Raw genomic sequence first — 20,681 nt, 5'->3', positions numbered from 1 at the left:
TCAGTGGGAAGGCGGCCCTACCTCAATGCGGCCGGTGTCTGGCTGGAAGCTGCGCGAGGGGTCCTCAGTGGTGACCCGGCACTGGATGGCACAGCCGTTGATGCGGATGTTCTCTTGCCGCAGGCCAAGGTCAGGCAGGCTCCGGCCCTCGGCCACGTGGATCTGGGCGTGGACCAGGTCCACACTGCAGGATGGGGGAGAGGCAGAGGAGAGGGAGAGCGTGAAGCAGGGGATGGGCGAGGGCAGCCCCGGCCCCGCCGCCCCTGCCGGCTGACCCTTCGGCCGCCTCCTCCCAACCAGACCAGGCTGGGAACCCGCAGGGTCTGAATGAGGAGAACGCGGCAGCCGGAGGGGCAGCTGAAACATTAGCGTCTGCCTGATCTCGCGCCTGCTCCCAAACTACTCCTCCCCACGCTCTGCGCTACTCCTTCCCTGGAGTCTCTGTCCTCCTGCCTCCCAAAACCCTCCCTTGGTCAAGCCCGGATCTGAAGGCTCAGACCCTCATTCTTAAGAGCGGTATGTGCTACAGGGTGTGTGCTGGGTGGGGCTGGGGGCCAGTTTGCAAGATGACAGGATTATAGTGAAGGCCAGGCTTGCTGAGATGGGGCCGAAGCTACTGGAGGGTCCACACCGGTGGGCACCATCATGGTCAGGATGCCACCCTCCCAGGACCTATGTTGCAGCTGGGCTTGTCCCCAAGAAAGACCCTTCAGAGAAGATCTCAGAGTACAAAGCTCTCCAAATGTGCCTGGTTTTCTAAGCACACCCTCACTGACTGCCATGCTCCTAAGGTCAGCAACAAATCTAAGTGGAACAGCTGTTAAAAAAAAAAGACTCAGGGCTTCCCTGGTGGCGCAGTGGTTGAGAGTCCACCTGCTGATGCAGGAGACACGGGTTCGTGCCCTGGTCTGGGAAGATCCCACATGTCACGGAGCGGCTAGGCCCATGAACCATGGCCGCTGGGCCTGCGCATCCGGAGCCTGTGCTCCGCAACGGGAGAGGCCACAACAGTGAGAGGCCCGCGTACCGCAAAAAAAAAAAAAAAAAAAAAAACCCAACAAACAAACAAACAAAAAAACCAGAAGCATCAAATCTGTTATATTTCACTAGAGCCTGTTAAAAAAACAAACAAACAAAAACTCAAGGTTTTAAATTTATTGTCACCGAGGCTTATGATAAGGACAGCCTGGGAACTACTACCCTGGCGGATCTTCCTCCGTGTTTTCGTATTTCCCGCTAAACCACTCCACAGCAGTGAGGAGGATTACCACACATCGCCGCGTCTGTACACCGCAGACCATGGCTGTGCTCTTTCCAAGCTTCACCTCCACAGTAATGCTGAGTCATTGTGATTCCCATCAGAGGAGGAGCCCGAGGGTCAGAGAGGCTGCAGCCCACCCAAGCTCTACGCAGCCAGTGACTTGGGAGGAAGCTGCACCCCAGTCTGTGTCTGTCTGACATAAAACCTCTGCTCTCGAGCAAGCAAAGACTCCCATCCTTAGCAGAACAGGCTCAGAACAGGCTCAAGATTGAAGAAAATTTTACAGCAACGCAATGGGGAAAAGTCTCACGGGGCCAGAGGGTGAGGCCGGAGCATGTGCCTCGACTCAGCCTTTACCTCGAGAGAGCAAGGACTCTGAGGCCTTCCGTGCACCTGCCGGGCAAAGGCAGGTGCCCCAGCAGCGTCCTCAGTCTCAGGTGGGGTCAGGGGTCGGGGAAGGAACTGTCCAAGAAGTTCCATGGTGAGATGGACTGGCCCAAAGCTAGGGTGTAACACTTGAAAGGCTCAATGTATATATTTTGAAACAATGAAAGGCCATATTAATTGTTTATAAAATGGGCAGGTTTTTTTGGAATGTCTATACGCAATGCTTGTGGGAGAACAAATTGGAACAAGGGGTCTCGAAGGCTCTTTAGGTGAGATGTTGCTTATCCATTGCTCAGGTAATCCTACTAAAGGTGTCTGTCCTCAGAACTCTTGAGAGAGGTGGGCAAAGATTTAGGCCCAAAGATGTTAACTGACGCACCCTTAATAACTACAAAAGCCAAACAATCTGATTGTCTAAAAATAGAGGAATATGTAGATAAGTTATAAAATACCCAGAAGATGGAATAGTGTGCAACCACTTAAAGTATTTGGAAAGAATGGGAATGCCTTAGACAAATATTAAATTTTAAATGTAGAATAAAAGTTCTATACAAAACATCTCAGTTGTGTCAAACTACTTATGTAGTAAATAAAGATGGAAAGAAACCAAAAGATTTAGTGTGGGCGTAGGAGACACAGCACAGGGCTGGAGACGACCAGCTGTGTGACCTTGAGCAACTCTCTTAACCTCTCTGAGCCTCAGTTTCGTCATCTGAAAAATGGGGTTGATTGGCACCTTCTTCCAGCGAGGTCATGATGTGCAGCACACAGCACAGCCTGCCGGGAACCTCCTCAGCATCCCGTTTCTGAGGGGTGGGGTTCTGAGTCATTTTTATTTGCTTCTTTGTACTAATTCTTACAATAACCATGTAATGCTTTTATAATAATAATTTTCATAAAAAGTAAGTACCTGGATCCCTAAATATTCTCTACCAGTGGACAGTGAGCCGAGCTCCTGCTGCCCACTCCCTAGGAACCACCTGATGTGGATATCACACAAGATGGGGGAGACGCCCCTTCCCAGTACTGCTCCCCGCCGTTTGCAGCCGCGGGCTGGTCACGGAGGCTGCCCCTGCGTCACTGGGCCGACCCCGTGCTCACTCGGTGATCTCCTCGGTGACGGTGTGCTCCACCTGCAGGCGCGAGTTGACCTCAATGAAGTAGTGCTTGCCGTACTTGTCCACCAGGAATTCCACCGTGCCCGCGTTCTCGTAGCCCACCTGTGGGGTGGCCGCATCAGCAGGGGCACAGTGGTGGGAGCCCGATGGGGAGGCAGGCTCATCCACTGGGCTGGTTCCATAATAGAACAGACGGCGGCAAACCCCGCCCCCACCGATGGCAGGCGGCCCACCAGCCCTGCCCCGGGAGGCGAGAGCCCAAAACCCACAATGGGCCCCGGCCTGGACATCTTACCCCAGGCCTCCACAGGAACCTCTAAGGGCTGCACACAGCTTGTCCGGGTGAGACGCGAGCAGAAGCTCCTGTCTGGCCCAGACTGTGCCCTCTACCCAGCAGCTCCTCAGCATTTGGGCACAGGCCCACCTGCGCATACCCTGGCCTCTCCTGGACCCTTCTTATTCTTAGAGGGTCTTCAGAAGGTTCCCCTCTACTTTACTCCATCATCACTTCTGGCCACTACCCAAAGAGATGCCATTTGAGAGGAACCAACAGATGAGGCTCTAACTCAAAATACAAGCCTAATTCTAGCTTCACTTCTGGTCCTACCAAAACCACAAACTAGACTTCACTCAGCTCCCTCAAATCTGTTCTGGAAGGAGACACAGCATAAGCCAATAAATAAGACCAAACTCAAGGCAGGAATAGTCCTCTTATAAAGGAACCAAAATCTCAACTATCATCAGACCCTAATCAACGCCGCATGTTAGCCGTGGCTGGCTTTCCATTTGGGGAAGGTTACAGAAGCGTCCGTGGTCCGTGGGTGCGGGCTGCCTGAGAGCCTGAGGGAGCTCGGCTCTGGAAGGAGAGAAGGCCCAGGGGCCCACCTGGCAGCCGGGGAGAGCAGATCTGAAGAAATGTCCACTCGGGCCTCTGAGATGGGGAGGCAGAGGCGGGGGTAGGATGCCTGGCCTCTGAGTGGGGGTGGGGTCAGGAGGGCCCCAGCGGAACAGAGAGCAGGGTCCCTGCTGCAGCCTGGTCACGCGTGGCAGGCACTTTCCCGGGCCAGCCTGGGGGCAGTCACTCCACATCCCTGCAGAGCAGAGACAGGCGGAGGAGGACCTGGGGAGCAAATGGGTTGCAATAGATGTGATGTAGGGGACAGTTAAGAGTAAGTGAGGGGCTTCCCTGGTGGCCCAATGGTTAAGAATCCGCCTGCCAATGCAGGGGACACAGGTTCCAGCCCTGGTCCGGGAGGATCCCACATGCCGCGGGGCAACTAAGCCCGTGAACCACACCTACTGAGCCTGCGCTCTAGAGCCTGCGAGCCACAACTAGAGAAAGCCCGCGTGAAGCAATGAAGACCAAGTGCAGCCAAAAAAAAAGAAGTGAGGAAGAGATGCCTGAATACTGTTCCTTAATCTTAAGAGATCCCACTGACTCTCACTCCCTTTGTTCCCGGGGTTCGCTGGTGCTGCGCAGAAACTCAGTCTGTGCAGAGGGCACTAAGAAGGGGCCAGTGGCTCTTCCCCTCCTCCTCTCAGCCTTTCTGGTCTCCAGGCTTGGCCTCTGGGCCCAGCGCCTCTGAGGCTGCAAAGCAAGGATCCCGAGGGCCCCGCATCAGCCCTCAGTCCTCCTGCCCCCGTCCCGGAGCTGGTCACCGTGGGCCTCCCTGCTCTGCAGCAGCTGGTCACATCTGGACCCCAGCAACCGCCGGCCGTGAGGCTTATGCCAGCAGGAGCTCAAAGCAAGCCTGCAGGAATGGGCTCCTTGTCTCCACATGGGGAGGAGCCCGTGCCCTTGGCTTTCAAACTCTGTCCCTGAGAGCCCCTGCCCTTCACCTGCTTTGCAAGTTTGACAGAGTCACTGGTGAGCCGGCTCCGAAGCTGGGGGTCCAGGTGGGCAGCAGGGGCGATCTCGACCACCTTCTGGTGCCGCCGCTGGATGGAGCAGTCTCGCTCATACAGGTGCAGGATGTTCCCGTACTGGTCCCCTGGGGTGGAGGTAGACTGTGCTCAGCTCCTCCTGGGGCCCAGACACCCCTGAGCTGCTGACGGTCCCCGTGCAAGCACTGTGGTCGCTCGGCACGGCTCCCAGTGGTGTCTCGGCCAGGACAGAAACGGGTACAACGGAGGCCTCGGGCCTGACCAGCATGGCCTCACAGCCCACCTTCCTGGGGAGGGTCTCCCTGAGGGAGAGCCCCTGCAGCTTTCCCCAGGCCAGAAGAAGCGGGTCCTTGGCAGCTGCCTTGCGCTGTGGCCCTGGGAATGCGCCCCACTCACCCAGGATCTGCACCTCGATGTGGCGCGGCTTCTCAATGAACTTCTCCACGAAGAGCGCCCCATTCCCGAAGGCGGCCAGAGCCTCCGAGTAGGCCCGGGTGTAGTTCTCCTCCAGCTCCTGGGAGGGCAGGCGAGGGCCAAGGAGACAGTGAGCCCCAAGCTCTGCTGTGCACGGCCCCGCCCGCTCCCAGCACCCCAGTCCCTCTGCAGGTGGTCTCCCAGCCCTCGGCGTCTGCTCACCTCGTAGCTCTGCACGACCCTCATGCCGCGCCCCCCGCCCCCATAGGCGGCCTTGAAGATAATGGGGAAGCCATAGGTGTTGGAGAAATCGTGAGCCTCGTGCAGGGAAGTGATGGGGGCGTCTGTGCCGGGGACCACGGGGACACCTGTTGGGAGACAGGCAGGTCAGGCCGAAGCCCGCCAGCAGCGCCCCCGACCCCGGACAGCCCTCCTCAGGAGCTGCGTGGCCCCCATCCTCACCTGCAGTGATGGCGATGGCCCGGGCCTCCACCTTATCTCCCATCTTGCGGACCACCTCAGGGCTCGGCCCAATGAACCGAACCCCGGCATCCTGGCAGGCCTGGGCAAAGTCTGCTCGCTCTGACAGGAACCCATAGCCAGGGTGCACAGCATCCACGTTGTTTTCCTGGCGGGGGTGGTGGCGTCAGAAGAGTGGAGCTCGCCTCAAAGCCCTTCACACAGGCCCGCCCAAACCCTGCAGCCCTCGCGGCTGCCCCCCCTCACTTGCTCCATTCACTCACTCACTCATTCCTTCACTCACTCACTCATTCCTTCACTCACTCATTCACTCATTCCTTCACTCACTCACTCATTCACTCACTCATTCATTCGCTCACTCACTCAGTCATTCATCCCTTCACAGGGACTCACTGCCAGCAGCATCAAGTTTTGGGGGGGCAGGCACAGGACCCAGGCCTGGCCCTCAAGAGGCTCCCATCCCATCCCAGCCCAGCCCCGCTCACCTTGGCCACCTTGATGATGTCTGGGATGTGCAGATAGGCCTGCACCGGGGCGAGGCCGCGGCCGATGAGGTAGGCTTCGTCAGCTTTCTGTCGGTGCATCTGGCCAGTGTCCTGCTCCGAGTAGACAGCCACGGTGCGGATGCCCAGCTCCGTGCAGGCCCGGAACACACGGATGGCGATCTCGCCTGGGGCCGGGGGTGGGCAACAGGATGGGAATTTAGATCCCTGGGTCCTAAGAGACGCAGAAAAAGGGGCAGGGAGCTGGGGCAGGGGCTGGACACTGGCTCCCGCTGTGCTCACCTCTGTTGGCCACCAGGACCTTCTTGATGGGCTTGTACTCCAGGCGCCGGACACTGGGCGAGGCAGCAGGGGCAGTGGAGGTTCGGCGGATACCTAGGAGCCTCAGGCCCCCACGGACAGTTTGAAACTTCAGCATCTAGGGAGGGAAGTCATGGCCCGGTTAGAGAAGCCTCAGCTCCGGGAGGGCTCCCAGGAAGCGGGGGGGTCCCGCGCCAGCCTCCCGGCAGCCCTGCATGAAAGCCAGCACCACTGCTGCCTTGATTCCTCCCTGCGGGGCTGAGTGACTATAGGGAAGGGAGCAAATTCACACCCAGATGGCACCCCAAGCTTACCCTAATACTCTAATACTCACTATAATTTCTAAAGCACCGCACTTCAAGCTTTTAAAGCAATTTCAGAGACCAGCCAGCAGCCCTGTGTGACCACAGTGTGTCATGTCAGTGTCCCTTCTGCTGGGCACAGCCGTCCAGGCAGCCCCAGACTTTAGAACCCTCGTGCCCCACACGGACCCCTGCGTCCCTCCCTCAGGGTTCCGTCTGGCTGGGCAGGGAGGGTGACAGTGGATCTCCCCAGGAGCGAACCCGCATCAGTGTGCTCTCGGGAAGCACAGCCTCTGCTTAGTTAAAATGCAGATTTCTTCAAACTGCAGAAACCTTCCTTGCTACAAGGGCTACTAAGTAAATTAGTCATGAAACCCAGCTGAGGGCCAGTGAAACGGGCCAGTCACAAAAAGACAAATACAGCATGATTCTGCTTAGATGAGGTCCCTAGAGGAGTCAAATTCACAGAGACAGACAGTGGGAGTGGGGGGGCCAGGGGATGGGGGTGGGGATGGGGAGTGTTTAAAGGGGACAGAGTCTCAGTTTTGCAAGACGAAAAAGTGCTGGAAATGGCCAGGAGTGACGGTTGCACAACGATGTGAATGTACGTAATGCCAGTGAACTAACTATACACTTAAAAATAGTTAAGATGGCAAATTCTGTTATATCAATATATATTTTATCACAATAAAAATAAATTGAGGGCAATTTACATCCCAGAATGTAGAACATCTTCAGAGGTCAACCACCCGCCTCATTTTACAAATGAAGAAAACCAAGGCCCAGGCGAGCTTTAAAAAGTGTGTTCAAAGTCACACAGCTGTTACAGCAGAGCCCAAACTGGCATTCGGTCCTTTACCCCTGCTCCGGTGCCTTTATCCAGCTAACCACGTGAACTATTTCTCAGTAAAGTTTAAATGCTTGACTCAGCCATTTTGTTTTAAGTAAGGAGCATAAAAAAATATATTTTTTAATATATAAAAACCTCAGCATCATATTATGGCCAACAAGACGGATAAGGGGAAATAAAGACCAAATAGAAAGACAAGAGAAGAAAAGAAATAAGGAAATAAAGAGAAGAAAGAGAGACGAGGGAAGCCCTCAGACCAGGGGAGAGAGGGCGGCCCGCCGAGCATCAACCCCGCCAGGCACAGCACCAGGCGAGGGCGGCGAGAACAAGGCAGGAGGCTCTCACAGGAGGTAGACCCAGGGAAGGAGAAGAGAAAAGGAAAAAAACAGACAGAAATACGGTCCTTTCAGATCACGACTAGTGCCCCAAGGGCAAGAAAACAGGTAACATTTTGTAAATTACCAGGCGGGGGGCTGGATATTAAGTGGGCCTCTCCTAGGAGGGCGCAGACCTGGGGACCTAAATGGAGGAAGCCGCAGCCACACGCAGATCTGATCTGCAGGGAACGCACCCCAAGCACAGTAACAGCCACGGCCAAGGACCCGAGGGAAGAAGGAGCTGGGTGTGTCCAAGAAAGGTCCGGTCTGATAGCTGGGGGCAGGGACCCCACGGCTGAAGGCGGGACGGGCCAGGCTGCCGAGGCCTCTGGGTGCGTCCGCCTCTCACCCAACATGGTGGTGGAGGGCACGACCTGCTGCGTGTTTGGAAAAGATGCCTGGGTTCGGAGCAGCGAGGACGGGAAGAGGGTGTACGTGTGGGGCTGCGCAGGGGCTGAGACAGACAGCACCTCTGACTGGGGGGGCAGAGCGGGTGGGGAGGTATCTGGGGTACAACAGGCTCGATTCGCTGAGACTCACTGCGGAAGAGGAGGGGAAGGAAGAAGCCCAGGATGGGCGAGCGGAAGTGCCTCCCCCACCTCAGGAGAGACCAGACTGGGGGTGGGGACGGGCTGCTCAAGAGGTCAGAGCCAGGCAGGAAGCCTGGGTGCTTCAGCAAAAGGGTGGGGTTGGAAGCCCTGGGCCTGGGGTAGATCTGCTGGGGACAGAACAGTCAAGGGAGGAGCAGCGGGCGCACCAACGCTGATTCTGGATGAGGAGGAAGAGCCAGCGAAGGAGGCTGAGGGAGGAAAGCCAGGAAGCGCCGTGGGACTGTGGCAGAAGCTCTCGGGAGTTGAGAGCCAACAGGGGCAGAGGCGAGGGCGGGAGGTGGGCGCCCGGGGTCCCACCCAGCAGTGCGAATGTCAGGGGTGGGGCAGCAGCCTCGCTGGGCTCTGGCTCATCTTCTGAAATGGAGCACACAGTCCTTACTGATGAATGCAAAGCGGACGAACCTGGCAGACACCCCAGGACGCGCCATGCAGGTTAACATCACCAGCAGGAAACGGCCATCACATGCCTCCTGACGGGCGGCCAAGAAGGACCTGCGGGTGTTCCTGCCACAGATGCCCAGCCTGAGTCTAATCGGGCAACACAAGGCAAACCCAGACTGAGGGCCGTTCCACCAAACCACTGGCCTGGACTCTTCACACGTGTCAAAGGTCATGAGGGACAAAGACTAAAGAACTTCCAGGTTAAAGGAGACTAAAGAGCCATAACAATGAAATGCACATGTGCTCCTGGATTGTATCTTGGATTTCAGCTGCAGTAAAGGACATTAGGGGGACAACTGACAAAATTTAAATAAGGTCTGTACGTTAGAAACGAGTATTGTGTCAATGTTAATTGTTGTACTGTGGTTACTTTAGAGAATATCCTCATTCTTAGGGAAAAAACACTTAAGTGTTTAGGAGTTTAAGGGCATCATATCTGCAACTTACACTCAAATGGTTCAGGGAAAAGCATGAGAATAATGAAGCAAATGTGGTCAACAGTATTTGGGAAATTGGGGTAAGGGGTGTGAGAATTCCCTGCACTGCTTTTGCAGCCTGTCTGTGGGTCCGAAGGAAGTAAGCCGTGCTCCAGCTGGCGCCAATGGAGGAGCGACCCAAGGGAGCCCCCGGGACCCGCTCACAGTGGGGGCCAAGTACCAGCTGGGCCTCAGAGTGGAAACATTTGACTCCCACACCTTTCTGAAAGCCAGTGAACTTCAGATGCTATCCTGTCATCTCCCCCTCGCAGGTCTACTCGCAGCACCTAATCCTCTGCACCGGCTTCCGGATTCAGACACCCAACCACGAGGAGGGAAGCACTTGCCCAGCGGAGCAGCCAGAAGCAGGCAGGCCCTGGCGGTTGATGGCGCACACCCCGGGGAGGCAGGTGTGGGATGCAGACCTCGCCCTCGTCCTGGGCACCAGATGCCTGCTCTGCTCAGGGCTGCAGGCGGGATCTTCCTCACTTATCTACAGGTGAGCAGCCTTACAGCTGGTGCCACTGGCACGGAGATCCTCCATCCTCCAGGGACGTCTCAACTAGTTCCAGGGAGACACACGCTCTTTTCTCCCACTTGGGTGGGTTTACTCCTGAGGACGCCTTAGGCACTACGCATTGTCCTGTGGATAAATAGACATTTCTGTCCTCTCCCCAACCACACATGCCCCAATCCCTTTTCCTGATAAAGAAAGAGATCCCTGGAGGTTATGCCCCCAGGCTGGGTGCCAAGTGCCTCCCTAGCTCAGTCAGCAAACAAGGGAGTCTGAATTATCCGGCCTTAGAGACCCACACACATTTCTGCATTTGACCCTCACACATGCTCTAGACAGCAAGAGCTTCCCTGGCGTCCCACTTTACAAACCAAGAAACCAGGGTCTGGGCACTGGGTGGCAGAGGTGGGGGGGGGCTCTGAATGCCCCGGAGCCCCCTGTCCTGTGCAGATGGAAGCAAACATCGGCCTGGACTTGAGACCTAAGCAGACCCTGGGGTGCGGGAGTGAGCAGGCAGATGTTTATAGAAGAGGAAAGGTCACGGTCCTTCGCTGAAGTCAGAGCAGTGGGGAAAGTGGGCAGAGGGCAGTCACACCCACCGGCCGGCAGCCCAGTGTGAACCTGGAGTCAGCAGGCCTGGGTCTGGGCACCTGACGCCTCATTCCCTCCTCTGTAGAAGTGGCTACTACCACCCCAACCTCGGCAGGTTGTCCTGTGGATCACTGAGCAGGGGCCCTGAGCGCCATGCCTGGGCGATGAACATGGCCGCCAGCGCCATCTTCCCACTGGCCTTTCCTCCCTGATGAGTGCGGGACACGCGAAGGAACCCCCGGCTCTGGTGCCCACACCCGCAGGGCTCTCATTCCCGCCCAAACCAGCGATGTGGCCACCCGCCCAGTGGCTCTCGCTGGACAAGGGCCAGAACATGCGCCCATGGAGAGCGGAGCGCGTTCTCGGGTGGGAAGACCCGCACCCGACAAGGGAGCCCCGGGGCACTCACCCCGCACCAGCCAGGCACCCAGAGCTGCTTCTGCCCAGGGAGGCCACGCCATCTGCTTGGCCTGAGTCACTGGCCCAGGGTACAAATTTCTCCTGTCCCACAGTGCTGGAGGCAGGGGCGGCTGCCAAGGCTGAAACTGGGGGAAGGGGCACCCCAGAGCAGGGGAGGCAGAGAGGCTGGGCCACGCAGGCAGCAGGAGCTTCACAGCCCAAAGCCTGCTCCCCGATCCCCAGGGATGGGGAAAGAGCATGAAGGAGTGTTCTTTTTTTAAAAATTAATTAATTAATTAATGAGGCTGCGTTGGGTCTTCCTTGCTGCGCGCGGGCTTTCTCTAGTTGCGACGAGCAGGGGCTACTCTTCGTTGCGGTGCGTGGGCTTCTCATTGCAGTGGTTTCTCTTGTTGCGGAGCACGGGCTCTAGGCGTGTGGGCTTCAATAGTTGTGGCACACAGGCTCAGTAGTTGTGGCTCGCGGGCTCTGGAGTGCAGGCGCACGTGCTTAGTTGCTCCGTGACATGTGGGATCTTCCCGGACCAGGGCTTGAACCCGTGTCCCCTGCATTGGCAGGCGGATTCTTAACCACTGCGTCACCAGGGAAGCCCGAAGGGGGTGTCCTGAGGCAGGACACCAGCCGGGAGCAGGACAGCGGACTTCCTGCTACCCCTGCAGGTGAAAGGCACAGAAACGTCAGCCAACAGGCAGAGTGGGGTCTGGGGAGGCTGGTCAGACGGGGCCCTCGTGGATGCCCGAGGGCACGGGTCACACTGCCCCTCAGAGCCTAGACACAGCCCTGTAGCTCAGTTCCCGGCTTAGTCACAAGCGACCCCCACCTCCTGACCCTGCAAAGCCACGCTTGGGTCCTGAGGACACAAAGGTGAATAAAAATCCTGCTGCTTTCCCAGGACACCTCAGGACTTGGTTAACCCAGCACCCAGCCTTTTCTCTTGTCAAGTCCCACTCCCCTCCCAGACCTGAAACCCAGGGAGTTCGGCTGCCTGGTGCCTCCTAAGGCCTTTCCAGAATCAACTTCAGCCAGGAGAAAACCTGCAGGACAGAGGTGGGCCACCTCACAGAGGCCTCCCTTCCAGGAAGCAGGCCCTTCGTGGCTCGAGTGTGTGATGCACTCACTCTGGCTGTGTCAAGTCTGAGGGTCCGGGCTGGGCCAAAGGAGGAGCTGAATGGGCGGATTCCCGCTCGGGGTGGCGGAGGCAGGCAGCCAGGCACCTGGTGAGGCCCGGTAGCAGAAGCCCAGCGCCTGAGGTGTGAGCGTAGCCAGGCCTCAGGACACCAAACTCCCTTCTGCAGCCCTCTTAGAGGGGCTGCCTCTGGCATTCAATGGGACCCCCACCCTGAGACCAAACTCCGGCACCTTGCAGTGACCTGAGTGCCAGCCCCTCCTCACAGCGCCACTTTGGCAGAGCACTGGCCTTCCCGCAAGCACCGTTGCAGGTAGCATCTCCGTCCCCTCACCGCAGGGCAGAGCACAGGTGACGGCACCGGTCACAGGAGGGCGGTGTGGGCAAGGCCCAGGCTCCCACCATGGGTGCCACACTGTGCCTTGCTTTTGAGCTTTCGGTTGCGGGATGGGAACCCAGAAGCCCTCAAGGTCGTTGGCAGTTTGGCTGAAAGTCTTCCTTAAAAACGCCGAGGCCTTCGTTAACCAAACCCAACGCCCTGGGAAGCCCTCGTGTTCTGTTGCATCAGCTGACCTTGCCCAGGGGAGCCACAAGTCTTCAGCGAGGGCGGCTGCTCTGCGGACGGATGGCACTCCCCCACTGGCTGGGTTCCCCCAGGGGGACAGGCCCCTTGGAGGAGCCAGGGCACAGCCAGCCTCCGGTCACCTGCCTCGGGGACGCCACTTTGCCTTGCTCAGTGCCAGTGGCACACGTGAGCAAAAATCTCCTTTTCTGACCTCAGAGATGGGGGAGTGATGAGCAAGAGAAAAGCAACCGCCACCGCCCAAAGATCCCTTATCCGGTTTCCTCTCCAGAGAGCCGACAGGCCCAGAGAGGCCCGCTTGCTATTTTTGCAAATGCCAGCTGACAGATCCCTTTCCTTGGCCCCGGGTTGTGCATTAGAGACGGGGAGGAAGACAGCTTTGACTCTCACTTGGGACGTGTAAACAGCGCCAGCAAGAACGAGGCACAGGGAGGCGGGGAGTGTCGGGAACACCTGTTTCTCCCCCGCGGCCTCTCAGCGTGACTCCACAGGCAGTCTCTCCACTTCTCTTCCAGCTTCAAACCTCCCCCCAACACTGAATGGATAAGCTCAGTGTTCTCTCCTTCCAGAAGGGAGTGGTGACGATTCAGTCAAGAGGGCGCTGACGACAACCCGGGGCACGAGGCAGGGGAGGCAGCGACATCGTCTGCCAGGCCCGGCGACCCGACCTGCCCCTGCGGCTTCTACAACATCCAGCACTCGCCAAGCTCCACCTCTGTGCCAGGCCGGTGCCAGCAGGTGGGGACACAGCGGGGACCAGTACACCTCGCAGAGCCTCTACTCTCTCCCAGGCACCGAGCTCCGCACGTACTAAGGGCAGCTGCACAGCTGCTTGTCACTCCCTTTGACAGAAGGAACCAGGCAGAGTGGGATTAAGTCACACTCAGGGTCAGCCAGCAGGGGCAGTTCTGAGCCCACTTTGTACGTCTCCTTCTAGAGCAACAGCGCTGGCCCATTAGGGTGTCCTCGCCTAACTAAAGGAAGAAGTTGTGGCTTTCATCAGAAGCAAAGCACGACAGGCACTTGGAAACCAAAAGCCAGAACCCCACTCCTGATAAAAATGTGTTAGTGCCTGAACTTCGGCAGGGCCACCAGTAGGGCTCTGCACTTCTCACCAGGGAGCAGGCTAACAGTGCCAGCAATCATGTGTCCCTGATGAGCTAGGGCAGTTTCAATTCATCCAATAAATCATCAAAATGTCACTAGAGGTCCCATTACTTCAAACCTAAACTACACCTCCCAGGCTGCCTCTTGCAACCAAGAGCAGCACAAAATTCCGCTGTCAAGCCATCACCATCCAAATTTTGGTCCAGACAATAAAGCCACTGGGCTCAGGGCGGACGTGCTCTCAGCCAGAGCAGCCTTGCTGGGATCAGGGTAGGCGGCCACTTGAATAGCTGTTGTAGCCAAGCATGGGGCCCTGGAATGTTCCTTCGAGGATCTGTATTGCTTCCACCCTAAATATCCCTGTTCTTCACACAGCAGCTCCTGCAGACTCAGAGGGCAACTGTGGGCAGGAGGCACAGAGGAAAGTAAAGCTGCGGCCCTGCTTTGGGGGTGGCTGGCTGATGTGTGAGTTTTGGAAGCCCACAGACTGAACTGTCCGCCCCCAGTCCCCAGGTCCCTGAACACATCCGTCTCAGATGTGTGTTGGAGCAGACAGATGGGGTGAGAAGAAGGGAGAGCGGGTCAGAAACAAGCCCCAGGAATCTCCAAATTAACTAGTGAGGCTCCTACACAATTACTTCCTACTACCCACCCCCAGCACTAGCACCCCTACCAGGCTTTATCCCCTGCCCCCAGCCGGCCTCAGCGGCTGGCTGCAAGCAAAAGCAGGTCAGAACCAGAGAGAAAGAGTTCTTGGTGGAGGACTCCACACTGTGGCAGAAGCGAGCCTCTGATGGATGGGGCTGCACTCGGGGAGCCTTCCTTCCAGGCAGCTCCGTGCTGTCCTAAACGTGTCGGATGGTGGCCCGGGGCTGGAGGCTAACAGGGACAGATGAAAGGGAAAGACTCCGCCTGACTTTCAGGGCTGCAGCGGCTGATATCAAAGCGCCCAAGAGAGGACAGACCAAGGCCGAGACTTCTGAGCAGGGGGAGCCGAAGGGAGGACACGAGAAGCAACGAAGGTGACAGATGAAGAAGAAAGGGGCGCGAGAACATCAAAGGCAGGAAGAGACTCAGAGCGGACACAGCGCGGGGCCCGGGGCAGCACAGCCCGCCTCCCACCCTGAGCGGCGGGGCTCCGCGTCGTCCCTGGCAACCCTCGATCTAGGCAGCAGGCAGAGGGGAGAGGGGGGAACAGCGGCACCTTGGGACGACGGGCCCTGCGTGGGCCGAGGGCATTTGTGGACTGGGAAACAGAGGAGGCTCAGAGAGAGAGGAGCGTGAGGCCTGATCAAGGCCCGCAAGGGAGTGGCAGGGAGTACAGGGTGAGGAGGGGGCCCGGTGGGCACAGCAGCGGCTGCCCTGTCCCAGCCTCATTTAAGGGCAGGGAGACTTTCAGGGCAAACACTGCCCCCTGGTGCAAAAGGAGTGCTACTGCCGACCTGTGCACGCCTGCCTGGGGACCGGAACGTCGGGCCAGGCTCACAGCCGGAAAGCCACTCTCACCAATTTCTCCACATCCTTTAGGTCCCACTCAGGAAGGCCTTCCTGGACTCCTCCACCACCCCAGCCAGCTCAGACACCCTTCCTCGGGTGGCCATCTGTCTTCAGCGCAGCTCTGTCACTGTCCCTGCCACACCCCCTGTCCTCCTGCTTGTGGGGGTTCTCGGTGAGGTCGTGTCTGCGTCTGTGTCCTCAAGAAGGAGCACTTAATGCTCCCCTGGTGGCACAGTGCTTAAGAATCCGCCTGCCAATGCAGGGGACACGGGTTCGAGCCCTGGTCCAGGAAGATCCCACATGCCGTGGAGCAACTGAGCCCGTGCGCCACAACTACTGAGCCCATGTGCCGCAACTACTGAGCCCGTGCACTGCAACCACTGAAGCCCGCGCGCTGCAACAGTGACCAAACGCAGGCAAAAATAAATTAAAAAAAAATAAATTTATTCTAAAAAAATGAAATTAAAAAAAAAAGGAGCACTTAATGTTATAAACGATTTGCTGACCCGTCTCACCAGACACTGTGACGACTTGGTGACAGGATTCTCGGTCTGTTTTGTCTCCCAGTGTCTCCCTAGCACTCTGCCCAGTGCCTGACACCGACATTAAATGTCTGGGGAATGAATGAGTGAATGAATGAATGACGGCTCCAGGCCACATGAGCTTGCAGAGTACTGTGAGCCCAGAAATACTGTGGAGCGGCCAGACAACGAGTGAAGAAGGCGTGGCCCCTCCTGGAGCAGCACGCACAAGCTAAAGGGACACAGGAGTGTCCCTTACACACAGATAAGAGCCCAAAGTGTTGACAAGGAAGGTCAAAGGGGCAAGGTCAGCAAAAAATACCTCCCAGACTGGGGGTGGGAACCAGAACAGCATTTCAGGGCTGAGAGGGGTAACAGGCACTAGAAATTCAATTCTAACTATGGCCGGATGATGCTTTGCAGGGAGACGGACACCAAAACACAGCAGGCATGCAGGTGGTCCAGAAAGCTCCCTGACACCTTCGTGGCACACCCACCCCAGCTGGCGAGTCACACAGGACCTCGTCCCCACTCGCTCACTCAGGTCACCCCAGTTTCAAGGTGGTAGGAAAGTGGACACCAGTGTATGGGCTGAATTTTGTGCCCCAAAGAGATACGTGGGGGTGCCAACCCCCAAGACCTCAGAATGTGACTTTAGTTGGAAATAAGGTCATTTTTTTTGGGGGGGTGCCGCTCTGCACAGCATGCAGGATCTTAGTTCCCTGACCAGGGATCGAACCCGCGCCCCATGCAGTGGAAGTGTGGAGTCCTAACCACTGGACCGCCAGGGAAGTCCCAAAATAAGGTCTTTACAGAGGTAATCAGTGAAAATGAGGTCACTAGGGTGGGCCCAAATCCAATATGTTTGGTGTCCTTATAAAACGATGAAATTTGAACATAGAGACAGACACACGCAGATGGAAGACCATGTGGAGACACGCAGGGAGAAGACAGCCATGTGCCTGGAGAGAATGCCACGGATTGCTGGAAACACCGGAAGCTGGAAGAGATAAGGAAGGATCCCCCCCCCCCCCCCCCGCCGAACTGTCAGAGGGACCGTGACCCTGCCGACACCTTGATTTTGGACTTCTGATCTCCAGACTGTGAGACAATAAATCTCTGCCGTAAGCCAGCCCGTTTTGGGTTCTTTGCTATGGCAGCCCTAGGAATCTAACAGACCTACGTTCCCCATAAATGACCAGAACCTACAGAGACCCTAAAACCAGGGGCTGGGGAGCACAGGGTGTTAAAAACGCCCCCTTGAGAATTCCCTGGTGGTCCAGTGGTTAGGACTCCACACTTCCACTGCAGGGGGCATGGCTTCAATCCCTGGTCAGGGAACTAAGATCTCGCAAGCCGCACAGCACAGCCAAAAATTGTTTTTAAAAATAAAAAATAAAAACACCCCCTTCTCTCACCCGCTCATCCTGAAGCAGGCCAAGCGGGGGCCTTCAGAGCACGGAGCTATTTAGGACTGTGATCAGCACCCGCTCTGGGCCAGGAAAGGCCGAGTGGGTGGCAGCAAAAACGAGCCTGTGAACAGTGCCGATGCCAACACATGGCTGCATGGAGAGAGGGCAGAGCCAGCAGGAAGACCTCCTGAAGAAACACACCAGGGACAAATCCAAGGACGAGGAGCAAGGAGGGAGGTGGTTCAGGCGTGGGGACAGTGGGAGCAAAGACAAAGGAGCAAACAGCCTGGCAAATGTCCACTGAGGCCAGAGGCAGGGAGTGAGGATGCCCAGGAGACCAAGCACAGACACCTAGACTCCAGGTCACGAGCCTGCATGCACAGCAAGGGGCGCAGACTTACCCTCAACGTCAGGGGATGTGACCCAGGAAACTAGGCGGGGGAGGAGGGATTTGCAATTTAGAGGGACCACTCTGGCTGTTCTGAGGAAGATGAATTTGAGGAGGAAAGACTAGAGGTGGAAGAAAAACAAGGAAGATGTTCTAATGTAGGCAAGAAACGTGCCGCAAGTACTCCTCAAGCACCTGTTCGACGAGGGGTAAAGAGGCCACAGGTAAGGGTGGCTCTTGGCTCCTGTTTTAAGGGAAGGGGTGAACAGTGGCAATGCCAAGTTAAGGAACACAGAAGTGGATGTAGGTAGCGGCCGGCAAGTTCAATTTTGACCCTGATGAGCTTGAAATTAACTGCAAGCTATCCAGCTGGGGAGTCCAAACAGGCTGCTGGACGTGAGTCTGACGTTGAAGGAGAACTCTGAGCAGGAGAAGAAGGTCTGGGAGCCACGTCCTGCTGGGGACATGAGGGCAGGAGGGGTGGATGGGACAGCCAGAAACACCCACCGGCCAGGATGAGCCGAGGGACACCCAGGGACCAGCCAGGGCTCTGAGGAATGTCAGTGTCTAAGGCAGCAGAGCTCTGATAAGGAGTGAAAGGAACAGACATGGGATTTGGCAGCAGAGGGCTCCCTGGTGGCCTCAGCGGTGGCTCAGAGCGGGTAGAGGTAACAGTGAGTTAGGGGGAGGTGAGGAGGTCTGTGCTGTAAACGCCCCAGTGTCTGGACAAGGACGTCTTACCTGAATGTTCAAGTAAGAAGAGGAGGAATGCAGGATGAGCATCTGAGGATCCTAGATGATCCTAGAGGGTACTAGGATGGAGGGACCCTCCCTTCCTCCCGCCCACCCTTCCTCCCTCCCTCCCTTTCTTTCTTTCTCTTTCCTTTATGAAACATTTGAAAAATACAGACAATACGTCTAGCAATATATATAAGACCCAGAAACTCAGAATAAACTGATGTCACTATGTTGACATATTTGCTTCACATTTTATGGTAAGAACTAGGTCTGGTGAAATGTATGGATCGAACACAGGAGTTCATTTCTACCCTTCTGAAATCCCACTAAAACATCGGTAAAAGGATCTTTTTAAAAAGAGCACAAACCCCCAAGGACAAATGGGAAAGCCAAGGGCAGCAGACGAGAGAGGCCCCTAAAACTGAAGGATGCACGGCACGTGGGCAAGTGGCAATGACTGGGGGTGGGGGGTGGAGAGCACGCAGGGGATTCCGCAGTGTGAGCAAATTCGAGTTGCAGGCTCCCGGGAAGTTCAGAACTTAGTGGGTCGGCTGGACAGTGGGGCTGCAAACCGAAGGCTGGTTACAGTCTAAGGGAATGAGAGCCCCAGACCCATCTCCGCACCACACCCCAGCAGAACCACAGAACAGCAAACAGCCTCAGCCCTGCTGAGTCCAGTGCAGTCACTGGCTGAATCCTCGCAGCGACCCCTGCGACGGTTCACCTGCGTTCCCAGGTCTAGAGCCATGGAAACTGAGGCTCAGGCAGGACAGATGGAGTCATGTGCCCAAGAGCACGCTGCTAGGAAGTGTCAGAGCCAGGTGGACCGCTTATGGGCATCCAGGGCCCCACTCCTGACCGCCAGGCACTGGCACCTTTCAGAAGACGAGAGGTTGGGTTCCTGGAGAGGCTCCACTGTGGCCACGAGGCCCAGCCAGGGGAGAGGCGGCAGACAGGGCACCAGACGGCACTGCAGAGAGCAGGGGAGATGGCAAAGCCCTCGGCTACCACGAAGTGGTTCCCAGGCTGATGGCTAGGGAGCACCCTGAGGGCTCCTCTCTAGGAAACCACCCGCCCAGGACGGACGTCCCGTGGCTACAGACACATAGTGGGCACCCAAAGAAAGGGCTGGCCTGCAGCTTCCTCTCAAGGTGAGGACAACGGGTCCATAAGCCCCACCATGCCCAGGCTTTCCAGTCGGCTTCAGTATGAAGGGACAGCCAAAAGCACCAGATGTTTGAGGACAGAGCCCAAAAAATTCACCAAAACAAATCGGGAATAAAAACATGGAACTCTGAGGAGAAAGTAACAGAGAGAGCAGAGACTTAGGAAAAAACACTATAATTAATCTCAGAGAAGTACGAGAAGCTATAGCTTTGCGAGGTGGCAGCTATTTTAAAAGGCGATGAGAAAGAGCTCTAGGGAATTAAAAATAGCATTGCAGACAGTTTTAAACATAATAAATAGAAGAATTAGAAGACAGTGAAGGACATCACCCAGAAAGCATAACAAAAAGACTGACATATGGCAAATAGGAGAAAAGGTAAGAAAATAAGAGGCTGAGTCCAGGGAGCCCACCCCCAGCCCCCCGGGGTGGGGGAGCAGGGCAGAGTCATCCAGCATCACCTCCTGCACTTGTGGCTGTGAGGACCCTTTGAGCCCCAGCAAGATGCCCAAAGTCCTGCCTGGAAATAAGATCGGGGGATCCCGTTAACTTCCTGTATCACAGAGTGGGTGGCTTAAAACAACCAAAATGGGGCTTCCCTGGTGGCGCAGTGGTTCGGAGTCTGCCTGCCAATGCAGGGGACACAGGTTCGAGCCCTGGTCTGGGAAGATCCCACATGCCGCGGAGCAACTAAGCCCGTGCACCACAACTACTGAGCCTGTGCGTCTGGAGCCTGTGCTCCGCAACAGGAGAGGCCGCGACGGTGAGAGGCCCGCGCACCGCGATGAGGAGTGGCCCCCACTTGCCGCAACTAGAGAAAGCCCTCGCACAGAAACGAAGACTCAACACAGCCAAAAATAAATAAATAAATTTATAAAAAAAAACAACCAAAATGTATTCTCTTTTAGTTCTGGAGGCCAGAGTTCAGCATCAGTTTCACTGGGCCCAAATCGAGGCACAGGCAGGGTCATATGCACTCCGGAGGCTGCAGGGGAGTGTCTTTCCTTGCCTCCTCCAGCTTCTGGTTGCTGCCGGAATGCCTCTGCTTATGGCCACATCACTCCAGTCTCTGCCTCTGTCATCACTTGGCCTTCTAGAACTGCAGTGTTGTAGAACCTCCTGCATCTCCCTTCTGAGGACACCTGTGATGGCATTTAGGGCCCCCGGATAATCCAGGGTTACCTCCCCATGTCAAGATCCTTCACTTCATCATATCTG

At 56.5% G+C, this 20,681-nt stretch overlaps 1 protein-coding gene across 15 annotated transcripts in view; it reads right to left on the bottom strand.

Annotated features, from left to right (window-relative positions):
* The window catches only part of PC (pyruvate carboxylase), a 103,004-nt gene that overhangs the window by 16,429 nt on the left and 65,894 nt on the right, over positions 1-20,681 (bottom strand). For 8 of the 15 annotated variants that reach the window (XM_060103895.1, XM_060103907.1, XM_060103897.1 and 5 more), the window contains 8 exons: positions 6,330-6,465; positions 6,030-6,214; positions 5,527-5,692; positions 5,287-5,432; positions 5,047-5,164; positions 4,606-4,757; positions 2,750-2,868; positions 22-184 (listed from right to left, as the gene is read on the bottom strand). In XM_060103895.1, the coding sequence (XP_059959878.1) occupies positions 22-184; positions 2,750-2,868; positions 4,606-4,757; positions 5,047-5,164; positions 5,287-5,432; positions 5,527-5,692; positions 6,030-6,214; positions 6,330-6,465 (1,185 nt within the window). Of the gene's footprint in view, positions 1-21; positions 185-2,749; positions 2,869-4,605; positions 4,758-5,046; positions 5,165-5,286; positions 5,433-5,526; positions 5,693-6,029; positions 6,215-6,329; positions 6,466-9,829; positions 10,048-10,918; positions 11,580-20,681 lie in introns of those variants that run through there. The other 7 variants (XM_060103904.1, XM_060103902.1, XM_060103909.1 and 4 more) reach the window with 4 other exon arrangements.

Source organism: Mesoplodon densirostris, chromosome 7, assembly GCF_025265405.1.
Source record: "Mesoplodon densirostris isolate mMesDen1 chromosome 7, mMesDen1 primary haplotype, whole genome shotgun sequence".
Lineage (NCBI taxonomy): Eukaryota > Metazoa > Chordata > Mammalia > Artiodactyla > Ziphiidae > Mesoplodon > Mesoplodon densirostris.
Note: the sequence above shows the minus strand (reverse complement) of the source record. Positions and strands in the feature narration are given on the sequence as shown.